This window comes from Miniopterus natalensis, chromosome 6 (assembly GCF_054644295.1).
Source record: "Miniopterus natalensis isolate mMinNat1 chromosome 6, mMinNat1.hap1, whole genome shotgun sequence".
Taxonomy (NCBI): Eukaryota; Metazoa; Chordata; class Mammalia; order Chiroptera; family Miniopteridae; genus Miniopterus; species Miniopterus natalensis.
In genome coordinates this window covers 88717397-88737444 of record NC_142086.1, presented here as the reverse complement: position 1 = coordinate 88737444, position 20048 = coordinate 88717397, and the positions used below count along the sequence as shown (strand labels likewise).

At 45.2% G+C, this 20048-nt stretch overlaps 2 protein-coding genes across 2 annotated transcripts in view; one reads left to right on the top strand and one right to left on the bottom strand.

The window, feature by feature from the left end:
- The window catches only part of ITSN1 (intersectin 1), a 159829-nt gene extending 145916 nt beyond the window's left edge, over positions 1-13913 (bottom strand). Inside the window, exon 1 of the mRNA XM_087818469.1 lies at positions 13810-13913. The gene's annotated coding sequence lies outside the window, so the exon portion shown is untranslated. The remainder of the gene's footprint in view (positions 1-13809) is intronic.
- Positions 13914-14755: 842 nt separating this feature from the next.
- The window catches only part of CRYZL1 (crystallin zeta like 1), a 29660-nt gene continuing 24367 nt past the window's right edge, over positions 14756-20048 (top strand). The window contains exon 1 of the mRNA XM_016213504.2: positions 14756-14854. Coding sequence (XP_016068990.2) covers positions 14756-14854 — 99 coding nt within the window. The remainder of the gene's footprint in view (positions 14855-20048) is intronic.

Sequence of the window (20048 nt, the reverse complement as noted above, 5' to 3'; positions counted from 1 at the left end):
AGTGTCTGTGCCCACTACCTGTGACGAAGGGGAAGGGGTCGCAAAGCTCCGCCAAGGCACCGACGGGGACGGATGACGCACACAGACACACTGGTGCAAATGGGTCGCAAGCTGAACTGACCACTTTTTTCAGCGAATACAATTTTTATTTGGCAGAATAGCATCAGAAAAACTATGGTTATTCAGACTTGAGTGCTTGGCAGACGGTGTCTCATGAATGAAGTGAACGTGTTGCTTCCAGAAAAGCAACTGGAGAGTGCTGGATGCCAATGAAAAAACCTGAGCTGAGTGAAAATGAGAAATATGGAAAAGCTGTTTCTGCCATTATGAGAGAGACTGCTTCTCAACATTCTGAGAATTTTCTAAGAAGACAGGTGGGAGTATTAACAAATAGGATTTTGTGATATTTCTTAATCAAATGTATCAACATTTGGAAGATCTACATAACTCAGCGAACCAATATTTTCCAAATAACCAACCAATACATGTTACATGGGGTAAACTATCCATTCAAATTGCAAGATGGATCAATGGATTTTACTGTAACAGTAGGAAAAGTTCACTAACGTGATTTCAGATTCCATATTGTGGCTAACCCTTAAAAAAACCACCCATTGAAATTTTGGTATAGTATCAAAGAATAACCATGATTTTCTGAAAATGCCATTAAAAGACTCCTGCTTTTTCCAACTACGTATCTGTGTAAGGCCAGATCTCTTCAACTATTTCAACCAAAACAGTCTGCAGCAGACTGACTACAGGAGCACCTATGAGAGTCCAGCCAGTTCTACTCAGCCAGACATTAAAGAAATTTGCAAAAATGTAAAACGATGCCAACCTTCTCACTGAATTTTATTTTGTTTTGTAAAACAGTTAGCTTTCATTAAAAAAAAGACACTGTTATTTATGTGAGCATGCAAAGGGTTTATTACAGACAATTTCAATAAGTTAATAACTATTTTGTAAATTTGTTATAATTTCTAATACGGCAAATAGATTTTTTAAATGCACACAAAGAAAAGCTGCTTGACGTTCTCAATAACTTTTAAGAGTATACAAGGGTCCTGATACCACCATCTGAAACCACAGGGTAGGATTTTATTGTGAGGCAGCCGTCGTACATGTGGTCCATCATTGACCAAAATGTCACTATGCAGTGCATGGCTGTATATAGATATCTAGACACTCCATAGTCAGAGTCTGAGTTCTAACAGCAGTTCTCTGATACCAATTGGGTGTCTACAATTCAATTCAATTCTGACACTACCTACCTGGAGTTAATGCAGACTCCAAATGGTAAGGGCTCAACCCCACTCAATGTTAGCTACAAGTCTTGTACCAGCACTTCTGCCAGGCAGACTACACATCTGAGGCATCCCACAACCACCTTCCAAGTTCAGTAATTCATCAGAAACAACTCAGAACTCAGGAAAGCACTATAATAACGATTACAGTTTTATTATAAAGGATACAACTTGGAAACAACCAAATTGGACTCATTGGGCAAAGTGTAGGAGAGGGAGGAGCAAAGCTTCTATGGCCTTGCATACTCTGTGGCACACCAGTGCGCCCCTTCCCATATACCTAAACGTCCACCAAACCAGAAGCTCTCCGAACCTCACCGTTCGAGGATTCTTCATGGGGTTTCATCACGTAGGCATGACTGAGTAAATCACTGGCCATGTGTGTGAACTCAATCTCCAGTCCCTCTTCCTTCCAGGTGGTGGTGGCAGTTATGGGAGAGGGAGGTGAAAGTCACTTCATTAGCATAAACTCAGGTAAGGTCTAAAGGGGTTCATCTGAGTAATACAGACACCCCTACCACTCAGGAAATTCCAAAGGATTTAAGGGCTGGGTCAGGAACCAGAGACAAAGACCAACTCTCTCTCTATACATATATTTTATTATAGCTCAGAGCACCTAACCTAGTTATTGATATATATAGTACGCAGTCAATAAATAATTGCTGAAAGAATAAACAAAGGGGTAGATAACACTATCATTCACCAAAATGGAAATACAGGCAGAGAAAGAGGTTGGTTTGAAGAAAGGTGGTAGCTGGGCTATGTTTTACACACACTGGTTCTGAAGAGCCCCAGGAATACAGCAGATAGTTAGATAAAGGGTTAGAACTCAGAGGGAAGGACAGCGTCCAGGTATGCAAGCATAACAGGATTTATTCCTGGTAGCTAAAACTCTCGGAGTGCAGATAACTGTCCTGGAAGACCATGTGGAGTCAAAAGAGGGTAGAAAAAAACAGCTCTAGGGACAGCAACATTTAAGAATAAGGATTCCTCGATGGAGACTGAGAAGTCCCAGATATAAGAGAGGGGAGAAAATACAGTGTAAGGCACAGAAAGTCAATGAAGTCAAGTGTTTCTAAAGAAGAATGTGCTGAATGTCACAGAAAGGTCAAGAAACAAATGCATGGAAAACTGTGCATGGGAATCAATGGAGGGGCAGAGGCAGAACTGTTACAGGCAATGTTGGCTTTCAGTTCTTGAGTTCAGCAAAGAAAGAATTCAGAGCCAAGAATTCTAGTGCAAAAGAAGTTTATTTAGCATGCAAGGCGAAAGTACACTCAAAGAGAAGATTCATGCAGGCTGCTCAGAGGGCTGCCTTGGTCTTTTAGAAAGAAAGTCAGAGACAGAAGAAGTGAGCCAGCTCGGCTGTGTGGGCTCAGCAAACAAGTTAGAGGCAAAAGAAGGGCCCTTGGAGACAGGTTCAGGGGTTTAGCATGGGACAAGCTGCTGCCGCCCACTGCTCCCCTAGTTGCAAGTCTCATGGGGATCCTTAGAGCTTAGGAGAAAGCAAGCAAAGACATAAGCCTGAAGAAAGAAGGCACAGGCACGCTCTATAGAGAGATAAGGTTTTTATGTTTTCTAAAGGCGGGAGTTTTAGGTGAGGTATCAGGGGAGGATCTCAACAGACTATCAGCTTTCCAGGTGTGTCCCTTAATATGCTGATGTATCAAAATAAGTGTATAAATCATTCTCTGGTCAGTTTCACCTTCAAAGAATGTCAATGAAGAGGGTCTGCCCCAGCATGGTCCGGAATGTGTAAGATAAGACCCTGAGATTTATTACCTGGCTGTAAATTGCTTGGCCAGTTTATTCAGCTATCTATCTCAGTTTCCCCATTTCACTTGCCAAGGGATTTTCCTAACTTCTTACTATCCTCTCTCAGAACTAGACTGCCACAGGTAACAAGTAAAAAGACAGCCACCAGAGACTACTCTTTTAAGAAACACGGCTGTTAGAGGAAGTCGTGAGATGCCAACAGTTCGAGATAGCACAGTGTCAAGTGAGACAAACCTGAGCAGATGTGGAGGAAGGAGCAGAGGACAGGAGGACACAGAAGACACAGGGGACAGAGGATGAGCATAATTTAGATCGGGGCTTTTAGATGGACCCAAACTCTTTTTTACATGCCTGCAAAGCCCTGCATGGTCTGGATTTACCTCTCTCTCCAGTTTCCTCATGGCAGCCACGGCGGCTTCCTTCTCAAATATACTGTGCTCCTTTATGCCCAGGCCCTGCTTGAATGCTGGCCCCTCAGCCTGAAAAAAACTTCTTTCCTTTCCCTGATTAACTCCTCTCCATACTTCAGACCCCAAGTAAATGTCACATTTTCCTGGACTCTAGAACTAGATTAGGTCCTCGTGAGTGCTTTCTTTGCATCATTTACAATAGCTGGGATCATTTATTTATGTGATGGGGCAGAGATGTATGTCTGTCCCAGTGAAATACAGAGTGAGGACAGGCACCTGTCTCTACTGTCCTTGCTTCTACCGCACAGAGCAGTCAAACAGGATACAGCTGTGGCACAGCTGAAGGGACGGAGCCCAAGAGAATGGCACCAAGTAAGTCTCAAAGGACACAGAAAAGGACAGAATCTACAACCAGGGGAAGGGGACACACCTCTTCCTTCTCCCTCTTATCTCAAGAAGCAAAGAGTAAGTGTGAGCAAGACAGATTTACAAGCTCTACCTGGGAAGTGAGCAGCAGGCCACAACAGGAGGCAGACTCACTCCTGAGAGCCAAGGTCCAGACACCTCTGAGGAGGAGCAGGGAGGCTTGAGGAAAGGGGCAAATTCTGTTCAATGTCTGTGAGGAAGGGAAAGAAAGCTGAGGAGGAACATGTAGCAGAACACAGCTAAATGCGAAACGATCAAAAGCCCACGTCTGTATCATTTTCTTCAGCTGTTAGCAGCACAAATACAGGAAACAGAACACAGAGCGTTGAGCTGGTGTAGCGATTGAGGTCTGCAGGGTAGAAATGACAGGACAACAGGACAAGGAAAGAGCTGAAATCATCTACTCTGAGGTCCCAGCTGCAGATAGAAGGAAATGAACTAGGAGGAAACTGACAATCTGAGATAAAAGGAAGAAGGTCCAGGAACTAGTTTCTGGAGAGAACTGTTGTAATCAGAACCTGTGAAATAAATTAAATTACACTGCAGATGTGTAATTTAAAAAATCAGTGCAACATATTCTTCAAGATACCATAGGCTCTCCCACCTACTGTTATCAGTCTCACAGAACAAAAAATAAAAAATAGGCCCATGCCCTCTGAAAAAGGTCAAGTTGCTATCTCTCTCCTGGAGCCCAATAAAAAAAAAAGCAAATGACTGAAGAAAGGATATCCCCTTCCAGCTCCAACTTTTCCAGTATGTGCATGTTTTTCCAGCAGTTCCAGATGAACCTAAAGTTAAGAAGGCCCCAACTATGAGCTAAGAGAGAACACTGACAAATGTTTAGGCACTGAAAAAAATCTACAGTTAGAGAAGTCGTCAAACTGGTGCAGATAATGTCCACAGTTCTAAACTACAGGTGATCTAACAGATCACAGATGAGTCTCCCAAACTTCATTCTATCTAGAGGAATCACAAAATAGTAAAATACATTTTGTTTTAAAATTAATGAGAAAAGACACAATTTCTGTGGGCAGCACGTAGAGTACTTAAATTTAAAAAGCAGCTTTGCCCGGCTGGGCGTGGCTCAGCAGTTGAGCGGCGACCTAGGATACAGGCAATGGGCGTTTGATTCCCAGTCAGGGCACATGCCCGGGTTGTGGGCTCCATCCCCAGCAGGGGGCGTGCAGGAGGCAGCCGATCAATGACTCTCTCATCACTGATGTTTCTATCTCTCTCTCCCTCTCCTTTCCTCTCTCTGAAATCAATAAAGATATATTAAAAAGAATAAATAAAAAGCAGCTTTATTGAGGAAAAAGTTCATACATAGGTTTTGGTTGCTTTGATTTATTGTTGTTTTATTAAAAGGTCCTCATTTAAAAAAAGAGGTCACCATCAGCCCCTTCCCATATGAACACTATCTGAGGAGCATACTGGCCATGTGTTTTGCCTGCCCAGAATTCTTTCTTCTTGTAATTGATCCCACTTTCCCTCCTCAGAATTTAAGTACTGACCTCACCAACTGGTACAAAAGGGAGGCCCAAAGGCCCAGGATAGCCAGTAAGAGTGCTGCATTCCCCGGGCCAGGCGACTGGTTCAGGCGTGTGATCAAGCCAGGCCAATCAGAACCCTTGGACTTAACAGGTATGTGAGTCTATGCATTTCCATTTTTCTTAAGACACTCTGTGCTTTTTCCACTTGCAAATGAAAAGTTCAGACAAATTCAGTTATGAATAAGGAACTGCAGCACTGAACTCTGCCCTTCCTCTCTCTACTACAATCCTTTCTTTCTCTTCCTATCACTTTCTTTTCTTTCCCCTCCCACCCAACTCCTTAGGATAGAGGACTTAAACTTCGCACTGAGTTTTAATGATGTTGCCATGAAACAGAACGCTAATCTAAGGATAAGCCTAGCCCCAGATAAATTACACTGTAATTCAACTGCTTGATATTTAGAAATTCAAGTTAAGGGTCTGGTGTGAGTGGTTTGAACAGGGCACCCTTGAACAGATGATCTCCGACTCACCCCTATACAGACGCACACAATGCTGTACACTGCAAATGTCTTCAGTATCATTTTTTGTGTGAGGTCAAAATGCTATATGGATATGAAGGGAAAAAGCACCACTAACATTCTAGGACATTTGGAAGTAAATATCCAAAATATCTTCCTTCCTGTTTGCCCTCACCTAGAAATCTGAAGCAGTGTAAGAGAGGTCAGAGGTGGTGCCCACAACTGCAAAACGGCCTTTCTAATAAAATTGTGATTACCTAAATTAGATTAAATTTGTGTGCCTCTGTGCTTCTTTGCTATCCTTAATTCTGATGTTGTTACGTGGAGAAAATAATAAACAATTCACAACTTCCTAAGACAATCGTCAAGAAATAAAAGAGAGGAGGTACAATTGTAAAAAGAATTTAGTGTGAGAATGAGAACGCTGACATCCCAGTAACAGAAACCAGCCTAGCTGGAAACGCGGGGAAGGAGGAGTGATGTTAGGCGTACAGGAGCGTTTCAGAACTCAGGAGTAGCCAGCCCAGGAAAGGGCTGGAGGAGGGGGGTAAAGCGATCAGAGACTCCGCAGGATTCTCTCTGCCTCTCTCCAGACACTTGCTTTACCCTCTCCACCTATAAACCACCTTTCTCTGTCCCCACACACAGCAGCGGAACAGAACAGCCTCTAATTCCCAAGTCCTTACCTTATGGCCCGTGAGTACGTCAAGGTCAAATCCATATCTCTTAGGCCCATTTCGAATTTCTGAGAAAGGAACACTGATTGGGCTAGTTTGGGTCAAGTCCTCAAACCTGGTTGGGCATGCTTTTTTCCTTTCCATATCTATATTTTCCAAAAATTTTCTTGAATAAACATGCATTGCTTTTGTAGTAAGACATTTTTAAGTTACCAAATCACAACGACAATAGCATTCCATCTCACAAGATCAAAACAACGACAGATACTGACTATGGTTTAAAACTAATTGAACTAAGGAAGTAATGCAAGATGACAATTACTGCAGTATTTTACTCCCCTGGACACTAATTAAAACAGATCTTTCTCAAAGTGAATAGCTTTTATAGACACTCAATTCATAAAACAGCTATTTTAAAAATTCATTTCCATATATTTAATGTTATGTTCACCAAGAAATGTAAACAGAAAATCTCTCCTATTCATAACCTCAACTAATTTAATGATTAAAAAGTTAACTAATTCCTCATCTTTATTTTACATTGTTTTATTTTATTAGATAAATAATAATAGCAGTTTATGGGGTTTCTTTTCCTCGGAAACTCAAAAAAGGTTATACAAATCACCATTCATCTGACCTCATCTCTGAGACCTCAAAGAGGAAATCATATTATCCTCGAAGTAAAGAAAAGGTACCAGGTAAAGAAAAGTACGAGGCTAAAAGAAACGTTAACATCCACAGATAACTGAAAGTGGAGCCAGTTCAACATTTCTCTCTTTCTCTCCTCCAATCCCTCCCAGAAGACATCCAGAATGGTCTTTTTAAACAAAAGCAAATCATGGGACTCCCCCGCTTAAAACTCACATTAGCTTCCTACTTCCACTGACTCTTAAGAAAAATCCACCAGGCCCTGTCTCCTTTACTCCTCACTGTTTATCCCACGTTCACTGCACTTGGGTGACTCTGACTTCCAGACAATCAGGTCCTCGAACATAACCTATTCAAGACACCAGCAAATAACAGCTGAGTAGCCACTGCGCAGCAGGCCGGGTCCTTGGTCCCTGGGCAAAGGCAGGGAACAACAGAGGCAAAATTCCCTGCCCTCGTGGAGCTAACATCACAGCAGCCGCTCTATTGACTCTGTTCCTCCTCAGTTTCTCTCATCACTTAAATAATATGGAAACAACTGTAACGACTACATGCAAGTGTCTGGAAATAAGTACCGCCTAAGAAAATGTGTTATTAACTGAATTTTCGTAACATTATTGATAATTAATATTAATTAATAATATTTTTATAAGTGAGAGAGGAGAAATAAAGAAAGGGGTCTTTTACTTATTGAAACTTGCTCTATACCAGGAATGACACTGGTTTTTTGGGTCGATTTTTCAAGGTTTCTCTCATTGAAAGCTATACAGCTCTTATACATCAATGACCAAAATGTATACTCCAGTTCTGCAAGAATGGAGCAGTTGAGTTTCCAAACATTCCAAAAACTGAAAGATTACTTGCTGTTAAAATCAATTATTTCAAGTTTACAGCGGAAATCAGTTGACTTTTATAAGACGCTGGATCCACGATGAACAGACTTACAGATGATGCACAGGAATGGGAGGGTGTTTATAAAATGGGTTATAATACAACACACTGTTCTTGTTAGAATAAAAGTGCTCAGGAAATTTGTCTTGGAGAAGTAGTTAGCCCTACACACACACACACACACACACACACACACACACACACACACCACCCCCCCACCCCCCCAAAATGAATGGCTCCCAGGGCATCTTGTTTCTACACACACACACACACACACACACACACACACACACACACACACACACACACAAAATGAATGGCTCCCAGGGCATCTTGTTTCTACACTTTTACTGTAAGAATTAGTGTCTCCTTAATGAGACTGGGCAGAGCCAGGTGCATTCTTTCATTTCCACGAGCTATATCCATCCACACATCCTGCACACACGTCACTAGACACCAGAAGGACTTGCAGACAAAATGCCAAGGTAAATAAAACCATCACTGACAGAGAAGCAAGTCAAAGTGCTCACCAAAGCAACGGGGGAGCAAAAGCACTGCCCTCCTGGAGTAAGGAGAGAATGTTTAATTTTAACCACCAAGGATAAAAAAAACCAACTCTGACCAACTGCTATGACCTTGTAATTTCCACATTCAGATTCAGCTGAATCCAAAACTGTCACATCCCTCAGCTGGACTCCTGACTGTCCCACTCCAGTAGAAGTGCAATGTACTCAGTACCATTCAGCAGGGCCTTGGTGAAGCCCTGCACCTCACAACAGTGAGCATGGGTTTTGGAGACAAGCTTAAAACTGAGCCAGCAGTCCTACCTCACTAGGTAGCACAAACTCAGGCCAGGGAGCTGAAGCCAATACAATTTCACCAACGCTCTCTGGGCAACGAGCTAGTAGGCTAAACTGCCAATCATCAATTCTACCAGAAAAAGATCAGAAGAGCATCGGTGAATTCATATAGATTAACTTGCTGAAATTCACTTTGTTAGAGGACTACTAACATTCATAACAAAACTTTATTATTCGAACATCACTTATTAATAGTTTTTTTAATGATCTATTATTAATAAACTATTTATTAACAAGTCTTTTTTGTAGTGATCTCCCAGAGGATCCATGACATCTCTCTACAGTGAGGCCTGCAAATTCCTGAAGTGAACTTCCACAGGCCGCTTTAAATCTCCAAACTGGAGAAAGCAGAAATGTCTGCCAGCCTCCCACTGTCTCCCTAATCACACTCCTCTAGGTAGTCTTATGTTTCCCAGGCAAGTCCACACCACCAGTGGACTGCCTTTCAAATCTCACTGGTCTTCTCTAGGACTCTAACCCTGTTTTCCATGCGGGGTACACCTCAGGAAAACCAAGACGGAATCAAGTCTAACAAGCTGCTCTGGGAGCTGAATGCTAAACAGCGGGAAAGATGGATTTGCGAGCTAACTTATGCGACTACTTCCTCAATAAGAGGGAGACAAATCTGTCCCCACCTAATTTATAAGTTAATACTTACCATGGAACCTCTAGGTTATTCCAAAACAGAAATTGGGAATGTAAAAAGTACCCCAATCCCTACAAAGCATGCCCGGGAAACAGGCAGTCCAGCACTGTGGCCAGGTTTGGGGCCCTAGAGTTACAGATCTGTGCGGCTACTTGCTGGCTCTCTAAATGACTTCACTGCTGGGACTTGTTTCTAAGGCGTGTTCATCTAAAGCATGAGAGTTTTATGAAAACTGAGGGAGTTAACAGCAAAAAGACTTGATCAATGTTAGCTACTACTCTTACAGGTGTATGACTTTTCTGACTTTCCACATCCCACTACTAAACAGGTTCATCAGCGTCCTACTCTTTTTCCTAAAAATAAAAACACTTCACTAGGTTTGTCACTGGCTAAATCATTCCAAGAAGAGGAGAGGGAGAGAAACCAAGCTCTCATACACCACTGTAAGAGTATAAACTGCTACAACCTTTCAAAGTGGCAAAGTGGAAATATGTATCAAAACTCTTAAAACTTAGCATGTACTTTGAACCTACAAATCCACTTCTGGAAACTTCTCTAAGGAAAAATATCTCATAAGTATATACAGAGCAGAGATGTATGTAGGCGGACAGTCACTGCAGAATTAATGAGATTGGGGGGCACGACTAATGTCTAATAAAAAGAAATTGGTTAAATTATCACAGATCCATAAAATTCCGTTACGAAACTATTATAGCTGATAATACAGACAAGGAAAGATTCATAAGATGTTGAGAGGAAAAAAAACAGGTTACAATACAATTATATATGTATATAGCAGGAGCCCGTATTTGTTACCAAAAAATGATGTATGAACAGCCACATGCACAACACAAAAGAGGTTTGAAGAGATATGTTCTCAGGTAGTGGGCTTATGAGCATTTTATAGTTTTCTACTTTTTACTTTCCTGTATTTTAATTTTTTGACCATAAACATGCAGTTCTTTAAAATACAAGGGAAATTAGCTGATCATCATAAACTAACAATTACATGGTTCCAAAATGTACAATTAGGCTGAAAGTGATGACAAGGTTTGTGGTCTCAAGTACTTAGAAGTATATAAACTTTATCTACTATTATTATTCCCATTTTTAACTGAGGCATTGAGGGGTTAGATGACTAAATCAAAGTCACACACTATGTGTGGCCAAACCCAATATTCTCTGGAGGCTGCACTCTTAACTACCCAGCACCCTCGATTACATAATGGAAGCTGTCACTTATGGGGCCCATGGTATTCTCTAAAAGAATGGGGTGAAGGTCAGATTCTATTTGTATAAAAAACAAAACTGGAAAACGTACCAATTTTCTATATTTTTGGAAACCAATTTTTATAGCATTATGTTGAGCTTATCATAGCTTATAAAATGGTATTTTGATATAGTGATAACACAGTAATTTACCACTACACTGTGACTTAAGTTTACATTTTGAGTCTCTAAGCAGGTATTTTGCTAGGAGCCTGCTTTCCAGCTTATCACTGTGAGCATTCTATGCTAGGGAAAGGTTGTCTCCTTTCAGAGCCAATCAAATTTACAGACATGGCTGAGGTATAGTACCTGTGGCTCTTATTTCTACAATCAGTGACTACTAAGTGATATAAAAATAATTTTACAAGTAAAGGTTTTAAAATGTGGTCTCAATGCAATGTAGTTCGCTCATAAATATTTAACCAAGTTCCTCCAGACATTATTCTAGGCACTCGGGCTACTACGATGAATGCAAAGTTTCTGCCTGACTGAAAGGTTTATCACAGGTACATTAGACACTTGAAGGTTATCCTCAGTTCTAATTAGCAGCCTAAGGTATAAAACACTTTGTTACTTGAAAAACTTGCTACAACCACTTCAAGAGATGGTCTTAGGAGATACTCAGCGAGAAGGAAGCATAACAACAGTGGTTGGTTTTCCAAGTTGAGTCTGATTCTGAGGGGAGATGACAAAAATCTGTATTTTTAACAAAAACCTCATTTAATGCTGCTATAAGTGATCTGAGGTCCAGACTTACAGAAACCCACCAGTAACTGGAGCCATTCAGAAGGGAATGATCATTCAGAAGAGAAAAGCTCCTCAGCAGTGGAATTTGAACTGAGTAATAAACCCAGCCCTCTTGTAATTAATTAATTGCTGTAATTCAAAAATCTAGCAAATTTAAAAAAAGATGAGCTAGACTACAGGAATTTATCAGCACTTCCTCCTTAACCTCTTACAAGAGATTTAAATCAATCCAGGCATTTGGGGAAAAGATGAACTTGAGTTCTACTACCAAGATTAGAGATAAGCATTAAGAAAAAAAGGAAATCGCCAGCCAAGTACAAAAAAAAGCAAAGAAAATGCTAAGAGAGACAAACATTTCACAGAACTTGCTACCACTCATTTTATGCCCTATTTCACAATGCTTAGGATCTGAACAATCCAAAGGGTTCCAAAGTACATCAAAATTTGGTTCATTTCCTCTCCTACTCAGGCAGAATAATAAAAGAGTTTTGTGAAGGTACCATGTGCCTCCACAATTTCAATAAACATTCTCAGGTTTGAAAATACCTTTAAAAAAAAAGTTCAATCAGAAACTCCGTATTGGAGCTACCTAAAGGAGTTTTAAAATAGTTAATGCCATCACTCGTGTCCCTTGTTTCTCAACTCAGACTACTTAAAAGTTCCTGGGTTTGTTACAGACCTCCTGCAGAAAGGATTCAATATTTAAAATATGTATATATATATACATATTTATATGTATATATATATACATATATATGTATATATATATGTATGTGTATATATATATATTATAAGCTACAAGCAAACACAATAAAACAATGTAAGTGTTTCAACCTTAAAATGGAATTAAAGGAAAAAACATAGTTCTCAGAGACAGACAGGCAGAAACCGTAACTCTGGGGGGCGTGTGAGCTTCGGCACCTCGGCCGGGTCCTAACAAAGGCAGCCCCGCCGACGCACGCCCCTTTTAGAGGTAGGAGCAGCGCCCCCAGCCAGCGGCCAGCGGGGTCCCGGCCCGCTCCACCCTCGGCTCCCGTCCACACCTAGTCCGGGGGGTCTCCGAGCCTGTCCCTCCCCTGTCCAAAGGGATTCGTAAAACTGCGCCCCGGTGGGCAGAACCGAGGCTTCCCGGATGCACTTATCCGCAGGGCCCTTGCTTTTAGTATCCAGTTTCCACCGTCCTTGTCTTCATGATCCGTAGGCTCTGACCACGTAGCAGGAGCAGGACGCCGACGGGGAAGCACAAAGAAACGCCTCTGTCCGCAGTCGGCATCTTTGGAACCTGGGGCTGGGGCTGCCCTCGGACGAGCGCGGCGAGGGCCAAGTTCTGGAGGAAACTTTCCTGCCCGGAGGCCGCCGGCTCCGCCGCCTCGGGCAGCAGCCCGACGGGTCGCGGCGAAAGGTGCCCGCCGGAAACGCAACCCACCGAGCCGCCGGCCGCCCCCAGGGCGAGCGGGAGGGAAGGGGCGCGCCCCGCCCTCGGTGCTCCCCCGCGCCGGGGCCCGGCCACAGCTCCCCGCTCGGGCGCGGGGGCCGCGGGCGCGCGGACGGGGAAGGGGCGGCGGGCCCGGGGAGCGCTGCCGCGGGCCGAGGCCGGCAGGCGCGGGCCGCCCTTCACGGACCCGGCTGTGCGGGCGCGAGGGGCAGACGCGCGAGCCGGGGCTCGAGGCCGGCAGAGGCGGGCGGCGCGCTGCGCTCCCCGCGAGCGCCGGGTCCCGGGAGGCGGGCGGGGAGGGGAGGCGAGGCGAGGCTTGGCCGGCGCGCCGCGCTCAGGCGGCCGAGGGCAGCGAGGTCAGCCCCGGAGGACCGGCCGCCCCCACGGCCCCCTGGAGACGGAGGGACCCCGCTCGGCCGGCCGGGGCTGCGGACGCCCGTTCACCCCGAAGCCCGTCCCGCGGCCGCCACCCCCTCGGCCCGCCGCGGCCCCCCGGCCTCCCGGCGCCCGCCCGCCGCCCGCCGCCCCCGGGAGGATGGGGAAGGACGAGGCGAGGGGCCGCCGAGGCCGCGCCTCCCGGGCGCGCGGCAAAGGCTGAAGGGCGGCCCCCGGGACGCGAGCCCCGGGCGGCCATCGCGCAGAACCCCGCGCGGACCCCCGCCCCGCCGCCTCCCGCGGCCAGGCCGCCGCCGCGCAGCCCGCTCCTCACCTCATCTCCAGGCGCGTCCGCGCTGCCGCCCCGGGGACAAATCAGTGCAGCTCGCTCGCCGCGGGGAGGGACGCGGGCGCCGCAGCCCCGCACACCATCCCCGCCCGCCGCTCCGTGCGTCCCGGAGTCCGCTCGGGGCTCTCCCTCGCGAGCCGCCGTACTACGGAGCAACCAAGCTGCTCTCCCTCCCGCTCCTCCGCTCCTCTCTACCTCCTTCGCTCCCTCCCTCGCTCCCTCGCTCCCGCCTATCTCCTCATCTGGCTCCGCGGCCCGCCCCGCCCCGCCCCGCCCCTCCGTCTCCGCCCACAGGTGGGTGGGGACAAACAGCCTGCCAATCGGAAGAAGGCGTCCGCACGTCCTGACGGCCCCTCGCCACTAGCACCGCCCACTTCGGGAACCAATGGACAGGGAACCAATAAAAATGGAGGAGGATGGAGTGACAGCCCAGTAAACCAATCAGCAAGCTCAAAAGGGGGGCGTTGCAAGCCAAGGATTTTTTTTTTTCTTCCCCGCCCCCCTTCCAGAAGGCGTAACCACAGGCTTCGTGTCTGGGGCTTCACCTATAGGGCGTATGGAGATTTCGTTCCACGATTTCAGTGCATCTGTCCTTTGCCATGCGAGACACTAGTTAGTATGCATTCAACTAATCTAGTTAAGGAAGATTTTTAAGGAAGAGTAACGTGGAGGCCAAAAGGGAGACGGAGCACAGCCCGAGGAAGGTGGTAGTGCACACGTTTGGAATGAAACCCGGTGTGGTCTTTAACTGAATTTGCATAAAACGGAACCCATCAAGGTGACCACAACTTCACCCACTTACTGGTAGCCCCGGTGCGGCGCCCCGCCTCTCCTCTGAGTAGAGCATGCCGGGATATGTAGTTCTGCGTTCCGTTGCTATGGCGTTCTCGACGGCCTCCGGGGAGTCCGCGAGTGACGGGCGGCCTGGCCAATGGGAGTAGCGCCTGGGCCAGCGGGGGCGGGCTCTCTGCAGAAGGACTCGAAGGTGGCGGTGGCGAAGGGGCAGGCGGTTAGAGCCTCTCGAAGGCAGGTGAGTCCGGGTGAGGGCGTCGTGTGTCTTAGGAAAGGCGGCTTTGGACGAAAGATCGAGAGACGCCCCGCGTAACCGTCCGTCTCTGGGGGGGGCGGTTCGCGCCGCACCCCAACCTCAGATGCCCTCGGGCCCAGGCCTGGCTTCCTGGCTGAGGACGTCGAGGGGCGGGGAGGCTCGGTCCCCCGGCCGTCCCCGGTCCTGGCGGCTTTTCTCCGCTTGCATCTCCCTCCACGTTTCAGGGAGGCAGAGTCTGCGGTGCCCCCACCGGCTCCCCAGGCTGGCGGCGCCCGCCCGCCTCTTTCTGTGCCTAAAATTGGTGTTTCTGTTTCTTCTCCCTTTCTCCTCTCTGCCGCCGCTTCCTGCTCCTTCACTTTCCTTATTTGGAGCAATTACCTTAAAAAAAAAAAAAAAAAGGCCGCATTTATGTGACTTTAGGGCCAGGTTTGCCCTCTTCAGGCGAACAGCGGGTGCTCGGGGCGGCGTAGGAACCGCCTCGCCACGCGTCGAGGTGCGGGCGCGGGCGGGGGCGGGGGCCGGGGGCGGGGGCGGGGGCGGGGCCTGGGAACCCGCGTCCCTGCCGCGCCCCCAGGTGCGGGGCTCGCCCCCTGCTCCGTCCAGAGGCGGAGAATGCCAGCCGCTTACCTTATTTTAAACTTTGTGGCGGCCGCATCGAATACCCTGAAATTAATTCGTGTTTCATTTAATCCAGAAGATCCAAAATGTCATTTCAACACATAACCAAGTATTTTAAAATGCAGATGTCACACATTCTTTTTTCTTCATTGCCTTTGAAACGCGATGCGTGTCCGGCGTTCACAGCTCGTCCGAATTCCGACCAGACGCAGTTCAAGGCCCCGCGGCCACCTGTGGCTGGCGCCGCGCGCTCGGGGCCGCGCGGAGCCAGGTCCACTGCCCGCTGCGGGCACTGCGAGGGGTTCAGGCGCGGGTGGCAAGCCGCAGGCCCTTTGAGATGGGCTTCAGAACTATCGAGGTTCTCTGCCCAGTTGACAGAAATAATAGCAAAACTAGCCAACACTGATTGAACGCCCGTTTTGCAGAGTGCTTTGCATGTATCATTCAATCCTTACAGCAACCCTTTGTCGTAACTACGAAGCCCGAAGTCATGTAGCTAGCAAGTAGGAGAACCAGCGTTCAAACTTGGGTCGGTTATGATTTCTAACCACCGCAGTGTATGGTTACTGTCCTTTATCACTAATTTCATTCCGTTGACGCCTCTGCCCCCGTTTATGGCAGGGGGTGAGATGTTCAGATTTGAAACAGAAAGGGTTCCCTGTACAAGGTCAAGTTGCCTGGCAGTTGCAGTGCAATATTTTGGTAGTTTTACAACTCTCAGTGCTGTGCATTCAAAAACAAAGTTCTGGCCCTAACCCGCGTGGCTCAGTGGTTAGAGCGTCAGCCTGCAGACTGAAGGGTCCCAGGTTCGATTCTGGCCAAGGGCACCCATACCTTGGTCGCAGGCTTGATACAAGCCCCAGTCAGAGCACCTGCGGGAGGCAACCAGTGTGTCTCTCTCACATCAGTGTTTCTATCTCTCTACCCCCCCCTTCACTCTCTCTGAAAAGCAATGGAAGAAATATCCTCTAATGAGGATTTTTAAAAAATCAAAGTTCTGGATTGAAGAGTGTTAAAAATATTGAGATATTTAGGGCTCTGGACAAGTACTATACTTTGGGTGGCAGTATTGTGTCTTGATTCACTTGTATATCTCCCTAAAGATGGGAAAATTTAGGGCTTCTTAAAATGTCTCACTATGGAATCGTGTGTTTTGTTTTTGGTGAAATCCCTTTCTTAATTGATAAAGATGAATGCTTTCTTGCTCTTGTGAACTTCATGTAGAATATTCCAAAGACAACTTTATTTGTGATGTTTCTAGACCCAACAAACAGTAGTACATGGAACTAAGCAGAGCTTTTGTGAGTTGAAGAGTGAAAATACATATGTCCACACATGCTAAAATATGGTATTTTCCAAAGTAATTTTCTTCTTATTTTATACATTATAATAAATGTGACATATTGTAAATTATTTTCTCTCGATTGTGAATTTATCAGTAAATATTTAATCAAAATTACAATTTTTATCTTGCATCTGAAGCAAGAAATGGTTTCTTTAAGATGCTGTAGTGAGGCCCTGGCCACATAGCTCAGTTGGTTAGAGTGTCATCCCAATATGCAAGGTTGCAGGTTCGATCCCTGGTCAGGACACATACAAGAATCAACCAATGAATGCGTGAATAAGTAGAACTGCAAATCAATGTTGCTCGCTCTCTCCTTCCCTCCCTCCCTTCTCCCTCCTTTTTTTCTCTCTCCCCAACATCAATAAATAAAAAGTTTTTTAAAAAGATGCTGTAGTGAATTGGAAAATTAAATAGGCATTTACCAACTGCAATAGCGACAGTCAGTGGAGAAGACTGGTAAGTCAGTTGGAGAGGAGGCAAAGTGTGGCAGAGACTCGGAGACCCCTCAGTTGCCGATAGGCCTCTTCAGCACCTGCATGTCCCAGGGTCACATGCTTAAGCCAGAATAAAGAGAAGACTCATTCATCACACCATTGGCTTCTTTGTTCCCCAGAGTACACTAGGGGAAAATAGGATGCTAATTAGAAATATAGATGAAAGTTATGTTTCTGTTGTTCTGGGTGTTACTATACTAAATGGCCCAACATTGAATAGGAACTGCACCAAAGATTTCCCATCCTTAAGGTAAGGACCATCCCACCCCCTACCACCCACTACTCATCCCCTAGAGGTGGCCTGTGGGAGGCAGCCAATCAATGACTCTCCTCAGTGATGCCTCCCTCTCTCTCTCCCTTCCTCTCTCTGAAATCAACCGACATTTAAACATAAACATAAAAACAATTAGAAGAGAGTTCAGTGTGGCCATCTCAGCCCCCCCCCCCTCCAGTGACAGGGACTCTGCGACTTCATGCATTTTTAAGGGTAAATTATACACCTAAAAGGTGAAAGTAAAGGTTCTTGTAACATGTCATCAGCTAGAAATGCTTCCTAGGGTCTAGCCAGGTGTGAACCCATCTTGTGTCTCCTGTGACCATCTTATGGTCATCGTGTGCCATGTGTGTGCTCATTGCTTAGGCAAAGTGTCCTCAGAGTGTCCCGACTTCTAGTGATGATTGCCTACACAGCGTACAGATGTCCTCCAGCTGTGAAGGCCAAGCACCCACCCCCTCTAGGAAGCAGAGCTGCGCTATCAAGTTAGGAATACCCTTCTTCACAATCTGCAAAGGATGGCACTGAAACCAGACCTCCATCTAGTTAACTCCGATTTGATGACCATATTTTTTAACCAAATATATGGGCACATGGTTTGACATACTTCTTTACCTGATATGTGGCTATGTATGAAAAGTCTCACAGGTTAGTAAGAACACTATTAAAACTTAATGTTGCCCTGGCTGGGTAGTTCAGTTGGTTAGAGTGTCGTCCTGATACGCCAAGGTTGGGGTTCAATACCCGGTCAGGGTGCATACAAAAAGCAAGCAGTGATGCATAAATAAGTGGATCAACAAATTGACGTTTCTCTCGCAAATCAACAAATATTTTACAATCCTTCAGTCAGGTCACCTGTTCCATATAAGTGATGATTTCTCCCTAGCAGTCCAGCTGGCGTCGTCCTGCAGTGCACCGTCCTGGCATAGTGGTGAGGACGGGGCACAGGTGAGAACTGACTGACCTGTTTTCCTGTAGCCTTAGCTGCTTGACAACTTCTATGCTTTCCTTAGAACAAAAATGAGGGGAGGGGAGAAATATTGTAACTGAGTCCTGAACCAGAAGTGGCCACAGTATTGCAAAGTTTGTGTTGGGGAACAATAGAAATTTGAGTATATAAAGAATTTGGACTTTGAGGAATTCAGTTGTCCATAGAGTAACGGGTGGATTGCATGAGAGAAAGCAAGGAGGCCAGTCTGCGGCCGCGGCCATGGCCCAGGCTTTTGGCGTGACATTCAGCACGCCAGCTGTGCCAACGCCCATCAGAACAGAAAATGAGCAGGTGAGCCCAGGCGCCAAAAGTTAGGGAAGCGTGGGGTCAGTAACTTCGTACAGAGGGGGAATCATGACTGACTCTAAGAGAACCTGGATGATTGGAGACTGGTGCAGCAAAGTACTGTTTTGGAGAAAGATTAGTCCAGTTTTCTATCTCTCAAATTTGAGGTTGATCTGATACTCAGAACACTTTTGGTCTGAAAGTGTAGATAAGAAATGACCTGTAGAGGTTTTATTTACAATTATTAATAGATGAGCTCCTTAGGGGATTAAGTGTAGCAGGAGAGCAAGTCGAGTTCATGTTGCTGTTATAACTAAGATGGAGCCATTGGAAATGTCTTCCCATTGATTCTTTTTAGAATTCCTTAAAAGATCAGTACTTTTACTTACTACTTTCTTGAAGTGTTCCTGGTAGAAAATGTTTAATTTATTCAAAGTCCTCTGCTTTGTATCAAAAATTATTTAAAACAGGTGTCTTGATTTTTGTTTCTCCAGGTTTTTAATAGGTTTAATGTGGACCATTATAAGTATATAAAGTATTACAAACAACCCTTAATTTGTAGATGTGTGTCAAATATATTTAAAATCTAATGTACTTGGAAAAATTAACCTGTTTAAAACCATAGGCTGATATGCTTTTTATAGGGCATATCCTCCCACATTTTTAAACAGGTTTTCATTTAAATATTTTCTATAGTACTTCTTTGATAAAGGAAAGTTTAGAGTAGAACGTATCATTTTGAAGCTACATGGCATTCATTCTTGGAAATGGCATGATAAGTGCTATATATTTTAATTTACATTTTTTATAAGGTGTTTGGTTATTTTCTTTCTTGTGTGCAAGTATCTTTACATTCAATAATACTTTTTTGAAATATGGCCTACATGAGTCTTGAATACCATCCCTTCTACCATTTTCTTAGTGTCAAGAACTCAGTATTTTCTGTGCTTGCAAAACAATATTTCCTCAATTTTCTTGCCATTTTGTAAAATCACTTTCTTTACTTTGTAATTTTGAGGATATTTTTGTTCCCGCATGGTTTTTTATTGGGCCAACGAAACATTCCTTTTTTTCTACCAGCCAGGCCAATTTTAACCTAAAATCTGGAGGAATGATTTAGGATGATCTGACTGAAAATATTGGCATTGTTATGTATATAATATTTGCTT